The 9,007-nt window shown below is 33.4% G+C and overlaps 1 protein-coding gene across 3 annotated transcripts; it reads right to left on the bottom strand.

The window, feature by feature from the left end:
* Nucleotides 1-75: 75 nt before the first annotated feature.
* LOC111485167 (calmodulin-binding receptor-like cytoplasmic kinase 3) lies at nucleotides 76-6,013 on the bottom strand. 3 transcript variants are annotated; one of them, XM_023131918.1, is made up of 9 exons: nucleotides 5,766-6,013; nucleotides 5,558-5,652; nucleotides 4,974-5,471; nucleotides 4,451-4,699; nucleotides 3,939-4,201; nucleotides 2,114-2,279; nucleotides 1,929-2,018; nucleotides 758-1,056; nucleotides 299-520 (listed from the first exon to the last, which is right to left on the bottom strand). In XM_023131918.1, exons 3-9 carry the CDS (start codon nucleotides 5,254-5,256, stop codon nucleotides 299-301), a joined length of 1,572 nt encoding a protein of 523 aa, XP_022987686.1. In that variant the 5' UTR covers nucleotides 5,257-5,471; nucleotides 5,558-5,652; nucleotides 5,766-6,013. The 3 variants fall into 3 exon arrangements, with proteins under 3 accessions (XP_022987688.1, XP_022987686.1, XP_022987687.1); XM_023131919.1 differs by having other exon boundaries at nucleotides 4,974-5,426; XM_023131920.1 differs by having other exon boundaries at nucleotides 76-520; nucleotides 4,974-5,652; nucleotides 5,766-6,012.
* Nucleotides 6,014-9,007: the final 2,994 nt, after the last annotated feature.

Raw genomic sequence — 9,007 nt, 5'->3', positions numbered from 1 at the left:
AGAAGTTAAAAAATAGACGAAAATTAAACTGTAAATTTCAATTACATTCGAAAAGTTCTGAACTCCCTTTGGCAATGAAAGCAAGACCTCGAACTTCTACCATCAAATTGGAAAGAAAAAAAAAAAAAAAAAATTCTTTAATACAATAATTGTACAAGGGTCGTTGACCGACTTCAATTCTAGGCAAGGATTTGGAGTTAAAAAACAAGGTGACTGAGGGAAAGAGAACGATGGAAAAGAAGAAAAACTCTAAAATTAATGAAATTCACACTATTTGTACTTGATCAGCTCGGGATTTTTAAGGCACTCTTGCCTTTTCCTTCTTCTGTGATATATATTCTGCTCTTATAGCCCACAACTGCTCTCCAACTAACTTCATATCTGGACGGTCTGCTCGAACCGGTGCTGCACATTGGATCGCCAACTCGAACATTTTCAGGACAATCTCTGCCTCCAAAGTTTCCTCCATTAAAGGATCTAACGTTTCCAGAATTTTGTCTTCACTATACTTGTTGAAAGCCTGCAAAATACCCAACAAGCAACTTCAGAGGTTGAAGTAATGGCAAGATGATTCATAAACAAGTTTATATGCTATCTGCTAAATTTATCCAACTTCTTATGCCGAATGTGATCACATATGAAATTTGCATCCTAAAACGTAATGAACACTCAACTTAAAAAATTATCTGAACTTAACAAATTTCTTACAAGTCCAAACAGAAGCATCCAAGAGAATGATTAGAATGTTTAAACTCACCCATTTTATTGTGACCCGCTCCTCTGGAGGCTTCTTCACTTCCAATGGACGGCGTCCAGTTAGAATCTCTACTAGTAAAATCCCAAATGAGTAGACATCACTCTTAGGGGTAAGTTGATAGGTCTTCATATAGTCCGGATCAAGGTAACCGACTGTTCCTTTCACCTGAGTTGAAATGTGCGTTTGTTCACTACCCAATGTGCCAAGTCTTGCAAATCCAAAATCCGCCACCTTTGCTCTCATGGTTTCGGTAAGAAGGATGTTGGAAGATTTCACATCTCTATGAATAATTTGCTTCTCTATTGTAACCAAGAAATAAAGATTAACTGGCTGGAAAGCAGAAAAGATCCAATACCATCATCCCAAACAATACTTCAAGAAATCTGAGCAGGGAAATTTGGTTCCATGTAAATTCAATTAATTGCTTTAATAATTATAAATCAACCCTTTGGAACAGATTCTAGTGAGTTGCACAAAATAATTATTGAATCAGATTTCATAATTATTCAGTCATATTTAATAATTTACTAAACACAAAGTTGAATGACAGTCTTTAGAAGTCATGTTTAGAAACTGCTTTTCAGAAGCAATTCTACATTCTTTTAGACAAAAGTTCATTAAACACAAAGTTGAATGACAGTCTTCAGAAGTTATTTTCTATGTTGTTCTTGCCAAAGAACCACCATTAGTTCCCCTAGTAGCAAATAAGAAATAAGAAATAAGAAAAGACTTGGAGAAAATGAGTTTGAGCCATGAAGATCATCTACCTAAGATTTAATGTCCAAAGTGTCTCGTCAATTAAATATAATAAGATCAAATAGTTGTCTCATGAAATAGCCGAGATGCATACAAATTAGCTGGAATACTCAAGAATGTAAAGAAAATGGTTCTTTCCAAGGAATTTTCAGAAGTAATTGGAGGTCGACAAAATTTAATCTAGATAATCATCTCTCAAAATCAATTTTAAAAAATAAATATTATTTTGGATATAGTGTCGCAAATAAGCCCCAAATGTCAAGTTTAATAAAGTAAAAAAAAATCTAATTACACACACAATCAAATTCATATGTTGCGTTAGAAATTTTTGTCCAGTTTCAAAGTTGGCCCTCCCTGATATAAAAAAAATGACTGACATTTCCAGAATAAGCTCACCAACAAAAGAGTTTCTAACCTGCATATAGATGGAGATAAGTTAGTCCATGAGCAATGTCAATTGCAATTTCAAGTCTCTGATTAAAATCCAATACTTTCCCATGCACACCTACAAGGAGAAAAGCGCAGTCAATGAGCCTTGATGGAGCCATCAGCATTAAACAACAGTTTAATTTTTAGTCGTCCATAGGGTAGAAACATTACCATCCAAATGTTCTCTAAGAGTACCGTTTCCTACATATTCCGTAATGATGATGCGCTCATTTCCATGGTCAACATAACCTAGCAGCTTAACCAGACTCCGATGATCAATTTTGGACAGTAATTCTACTTCACTGCCAAAGTCAGTCCGTGAGTTCTCGAAGAGTTCCTGCAAAATAATTGTGTTAAATTATACAAGCCCTAATATATTATACGTCAAAAGGTCTAACTATCCTCAAATTTTATTTAAAATGAGGGAAAAACTAAATTGTTGTTATTTGTTAACTTTTCAAAGGTTAAAAAGAGAAAAAAAAAAATTATACCCCTAAACTGATTTCCCTGAGATCCCTTTCTCGCCAGCAACAAGAACTTAGGTCAAACTGAGTTTGTTTTATGATTTCAAGTTTCTGGAGGATAATTTATTAACTAAGCTTCCTTGGAAGAAGGGTCTTCCTTTTTGCTCTTGATATGAACTTGGAAAGGATAGGATAAACAACTCTATAGCATTGCATAGGCTCCGCGATCAAACGATTTAACCCTTAGTCAATAGAAGAAATAGCGGATCTAATGATCCACCTTTTTTTTCTTTTTAGAATCCATTAATACTAACATTTTAGAATATACTGTGTTTCTATTGATCTATTATTTTATTAGCATCAAGAATCCCAAATTCCTCTTGATTCCAGTCCAACTACAACTTGAAACCCAACTTGGAAAAGATAAAGACCCGACAACCGTTATTATTGTTAGGTTGCCATAGTCCCAAGGACTGCCACTAAGTCCTTGTTCTTCTATCCTTCATTCCGACTATTTCACAATTTTTTGTGATGGCACAGATGAATAGTAATATTCCTCCTTTCCTCCTCGTATTCCCAAATTCTTACAGCCTCCTTGTTTATGTTCCCCCATTATGACAGCAATAGTAAGGTAAAAATGGTGAATCGTATTTCAGTTGTAAGAGATCAAGTACAAGGTAACCTTTTATGCAACTTTATTTGAAGTAATCCTTCACTTAAGACTACTTATATAAATTGTTATAGAGTTATGATTCAACGAGATTCTGTTTTACAGAAAAGTTCCAATTTTCGACTCCACAATCAGAGAAGATCAGAAGAATTTTGCTACAAAAGATCAATTGCGTGTACAGATTTGGAATACTATTTCCTCCACGTACGTAGTCCTTTCAACGATTCAAGAAGCATCCACAATAAACAGGAAATCGTCATTATTCCTTCTAATAGAACCTAGATTCAAACGTCCTGCAATTGTTGGCTCTAACTTTTGTCCCATCATAAATTATGCGAGTAGTCAGTCAACCAATGAGAGAAAATGGAAAAAGCTAGATATGAATCTAACTAATCTGTTCAAGTACGGGAATGAGAAGTCTAATATGGTCCTTATTACGTGATCCTCAGAACCATATGAAGCACATGGTTTTAACATAGTGACAAGAATAGGCTGAGTGGCATCACATTACTCTTTCATGCAATGCTAAGCCTTCCCTATCCCAGGAGGGTACATCCCCCAGATGCCTTAGAGTACTCACATGTCACCCTAAATTATACCATGCTTGGCTGGCTACTTATGCCTATTAACCACTTAACTGTATGCTATAGGAAATATGTAATATCGTCCTCATAGTGATGTTGTTTTGAAAGCTAAGATTAACAGATTAGATGTGCAACATGTGCCCCACTTACTGCTGCTGTATGAGACAGTGGGTTCATCCATGAACACTAACATACATAGAATTTGAGATTTTACAATATACTATCATTACCATTAGATATAAGCGAGTACAAAAAAAACATAAAAAGTTGGTACTTGCCTTTTTTGCACGTTTTATGGCAACTATGTGCCCGTCTTCTAGCCGAGCTTTGTAGACAGTTCCAAAACCTCCTTCACCTATGCGTAGAGCTGGTGAGAAATCCTGAGTTGCTTTAGCTACTTGGCTCATGTTAAGACGAACAGATCCAAGCCGTTTAAATTTTGGAGATGGAGAATATCTAGGACTAGGTGGTACCCGAAGTGGACTAGCTAGAATCTTCTCAGGAGCAGAGTTCATCACTTCGATGGTGGAGGCTAAATGAACTGCAAGAAAGGACTAATAACTCAACCCTTCAAGGATTGAAGAATGAATAAAATGTCACAAATGAAGAATTAAACGACAACCCTGCAATGGCCATTCTTAGTGGAAAACAAAATTTCTTAATGGAGTTGCCACCCCTCCATTTAACCTTTTGACAGCTTTAATGGGAGATGGGTGACGCAGAATCCATAAGTAACAATACCCCTCATTATCACGAAATGCAAAAGAATTCAGGAGAACCAATAACTCACCTGATTGTTGTTCTTTATCTAAAGCTCTTTGAACAGTGCGTCTCCTCTTTTGATAGAAACAAGGACAGAGGACACCACAACATAAAACGAAGGTTCCAGTTACTACAATTCCAATGTTTTGGGGGGTTGCAAAAGACTTCGGATCCTCTTTTGCCTTCCAATGACGATACTGACCATCTTTAAAGTTGGCGTCTTCCTCCTTCCGTTCTTCTTTTAACAATTTTCTTGATGCTTTGACTCTCATACCAGCTGCAAAAAAGTAACACTTCTATTACATAAATACCATGTAAAGTCAGCTAGAACACATCTGAAGTTGACAAATAGGAATTATGAAATTTGTTAGATCATGAGTTTATAAGTAAGCAATACTATCTTCATTGGTACGAGGCCTTTTAGGGAAACCAAAAGCAAAGCCGTGAGAGCTTATACTCAAAATGAACAACATCATATCATTGTGGAGAGCCGTGATTCCTAACAAAAGTGACTAAGTTTCAAAATGAAAAACACAATATAGAGTACTTACAGAATGAACTATCCCAACGGCAACCATCACTTCCCCAAGAATCTTCAAGTATGCGAGGATATCCATGCAAAAACTGTAGCAGCTTACAGAACATACTTTTATCCATAGGAATCCCATTCATGAAATAACGTTCAAAACCATCCGAAACTGAATAGGGAATCTGATTAGCACTTGAAACCCCAGATTCCATCATAAACTCAGAAGCAAATACTAATGGCGATTGCACCAACATCACGGCCGTAATAGAAGCTACTATACATGATACAACAAGAAGAAAAGACATCTTTGAAAACTAAACACTGGAAAGCGATGAGACGTTTTAATCAAATTATTCCATCCCGATCATCAAGCTGAGCCGAAAGTGAAAATATCTAGAAACCGCTGCCAGTTTATGTCAAAAATTCAACTAGCGAGTCCAGTCATCCACCAGCACGCTAGGTGCAGAGCCAACTTCTATGATGTCCAGTTCATCAAACGACCGAAAAGAAGCAACAGAATCTAAGGCAAACACGAGGTCAAAAAATCAAACGATACAGCAACTATAACTTAAAACAGCATCCAATGAGAAGATTACACGACTGTACCATGCTCTCGGAGGGGGAAGATTACACAACTATAACTCAAAACAGCATTTATTTCTCTTACTGCCAGCAAAATTCCATCCAATTTCAGCCAATTCCTTAAACGAACAGTTCATCTTCATCAGAGGGGGAAAAAGTCCGATATCGAAAATAGCAACAATTTTCCAAAGTAATTCCCGAAATTACGCTAAATTTCAGCAGCAAAACTTACTCGAACTCGGAGACGATCTAAACTCGCTTCACGAATCGCCCAAATCAAGTTCCGATCAGAATAACAGCAGCAAGAGATGCATCGCCGGCGAACGAATCAATAGAGTGGATAACAACGAATCCGAAGGCAGTAGCCGACGAAAACAACAAAGAATCGTAGAGATAGAGAAGGCAAGGTAAGAGAGAGAAATCCGCTTGGAAGGGATGAAGAAAGTTGAACTTGGTTGTGCAAAGCGAAGTCAAAGTCAACATTTTGCAAGAGAATGGGGTTGGACAAAGTTGACTGCTCGTAAAACACCATTTCCATCACATTATTCTACAAGATTATTATCAAATTACTAATCAACGGCCCAGAATCCAAGTTGCCTTATGTTGCTGTAACCGATCAGATGGTTGAGATTTTTTCTCAGGTTAATCAATATTTCATCAGGGCTAAAAATTCTCCATATTTTCTTCTTTTATGCAATTTAATTTATTTTTAAATTTATTTAAAATCACCCTTAAAAATATTAATGGTGAAATTAAAGTTACTTTTTTTCATTTAAATATTATTTTAATCTCTACCTGTAAATTTAATATATATATATTATTTTATTCCTCACTATATTGATATTTTATCTAACATCCACTTGTGAAATCATTTATTACACATGCTCAAAATATATGATCAAATCAAAATAAATATAAGATTAAAATTAACATTTTTTTTTAATTCATAAACTAAGAAATAAATATTTTAAAAGTTTGTGGACTTATTTTAAAAATCAAATCGGACAATAATTTGAACCCCAATTTGTGATGATGATTATTGAGAGTGAGTTCCACGTTGTAAATTTTAGTGGAAAATTAGGATTTATAAGTTAGAAATACTATATCTATTAGTACGAGACATTTTGGGAAAGTTCGAAACAGAGCCATGAGACCGTATGCTCAAAATGGACAATATCATTATCATTGTAGATAGCTGTAATTCCTAACATGATATAAGAGTTATGCTCTAAACTTAACCATGTCGATAGAATCCTCAGGGGAGACTTATAGTGTACTTTGTTTGAGATGAAAAATGTTGATGATTATTGGGAGTGAGTCATGATTTCTAACCGTTTGGTTATTCCACGGTTCTTTAATTAAATATTTTATTTATTATTATTATTAAATAGTTTTCTTTAATACCTTCGTTTTTATTTAAATTTATATTTTTTTAGGGAGTTTGAGGGTAATTTTCAAATATGCGCCACCTCAGCCAGTGCTCAATAATGTTAAAACAATAATTGCAACAATATCCTCCTCTTATCTCATATTCATCGCTTTTGGACTTTATGATGAACATTAAAGAATACTCTAGTGGCATTATATGAATCGTATTTTCATTCTTTTTACATTTTAAAATTTGTGATCCATATGATTTATTTTATTTATTTTATATATTAACGTCGTGTTTTGATAACATAATAATAAAAACTTTAATGTATAATAATATTATGCACGGTTTCAATTAAAAAAATATGTCACCTAAATTTAATAGATAATATCAGTTAATTTCAAAATAATATAAATATATTTTTTTTCTTTACTATAATGAGTAAAAAAAAAAATTAAGATTAAAAAAAGAAAACCAAACCAACAATAAGGTTTAAATAAGCTAACAGGCCAGACTTCACTGAAAAGCCCAACAAATCAGTTTACGGGCCGGACTTCTCTTATTTAATGGGCCCGTATTAATTTTGCGTCAGAAGCCCAACAGTACTTAGACTGCTATTATCATCCATAGAGCTGCATAAGAGCTAAGCGTAAATAGATTATGATTTTTTTTTTTTCGTTTCATTTAACACAATAAGAAAGAATACAAAATTTGATGTGTCGAAATCGAGCATCAAATCAAATAGATTGATGATAGGTGCAATTATAGCAACAATGACGTTTCGATTGTAATAAAAATCAATCGATTAGATAAAATAGTCGTCGTATGAATTTATTTTTCTATATAATAAATAAATAAATAAATAAAAACTGCAACTTCACTTACACTATCATTTTCTCATATACCCTTCGAGAAAATGCACTTTTTTCTTTCTCACGTGCACGCACCATTCTTCCACGTGTTAAGGTAATTCTCCCACTTTTCTTTTGTTTTTATTTAATTTTATTTTTCAGAAAGTGTTTAAATATATAGTTTTTATTTTTAAATTAATAAAAATACTCCTCCTTTTACATTTTCTCTAAAAATACTTCCTATAAAATACCTTAAACTTGTTTTAATAAAATTAAAAAATATTATTATACATTTTAAAAACACTCATAAACTTTCAAAAGTAATATAAATTTTTTTTTGAGATAATTTATAAAGATTAATGATTAATGGGTTAATCTACTTTTAAAATTTAATGATTATTTTTTAAAAAATATATTTTTTTTGACACAATAGAGTAATTTAAAATAAATTTCATTAAAAAAATTTATCAGTGTATTTTTTAAAATGTTGATGAATTTTTTTAGACAATATAATATTTTTAATAATTAAAAAAAATGGTATACAAGATAGAGATGAATACAAAATTTCATGTAAGCCTTATATTTGTATAAAATAATCAGATATGACACGTGCTCGTTTTGACGTGGCCTGAAGCCAGCCAATCATTTTTTGTCATATTCAAAGCATGCGCTCAAGGCAAGCTAAGTTGAATAATTTAAACTTTTAAAATAATATAATGTCTAAAAAAAGAGGGATTAAATACGTGGGATTACACGTACAAAAAAGAGTGGACATACACGTGCCACGTCAAGATGTGTGATGTCTATTACAAATAACTATAAGAATAAAATATCAAAAGAGACAAATGAAAAGGAATATTCAATCTTCAATCAAAACCTGTCTAATAGATAATGGTCAAACTTTGATTGTTGACTGATATAATATGCGTCCGATTTTAGTTGGATGGTTTTTCAACGGCTGAGGTTTATTCTACTTTTATCATAAAATAATAACGTGTCATTTTATTGTCGGTGCTAAGATTAATTCCAACCCCTAAAGATTAATTTGTGTAAAATTAAATGCAAACCATATATTATACGTTAATGAAAAGAAATTAAAAGGTACCCTATCATTGGATGTAACGCAAAGATGAATCACGTGCCATAATGACATGCTCAAAGAACTCGCATTAGTGTGGTATTGTGCACAACGTACTCTCCTGCTTGAATTAGTGCTTAGATTGAAGCGACGTATAGCTGAATAAAAGTCAT

Source organism: Cucurbita maxima, unplaced genomic scaffold (assembly GCF_002738345.1).
Source record: "Cucurbita maxima cultivar Rimu unplaced genomic scaffold, Cmax_1.0 Cma_Scf00010, whole genome shotgun sequence".
In the NCBI taxonomy this organism is placed as follows: domain Eukaryota; kingdom Viridiplantae; phylum Streptophyta; class Magnoliopsida; order Cucurbitales; family Cucurbitaceae; genus Cucurbita; species Cucurbita maxima.
This window is presented reverse-complemented; position numbering and strand designations above follow the sequence as displayed.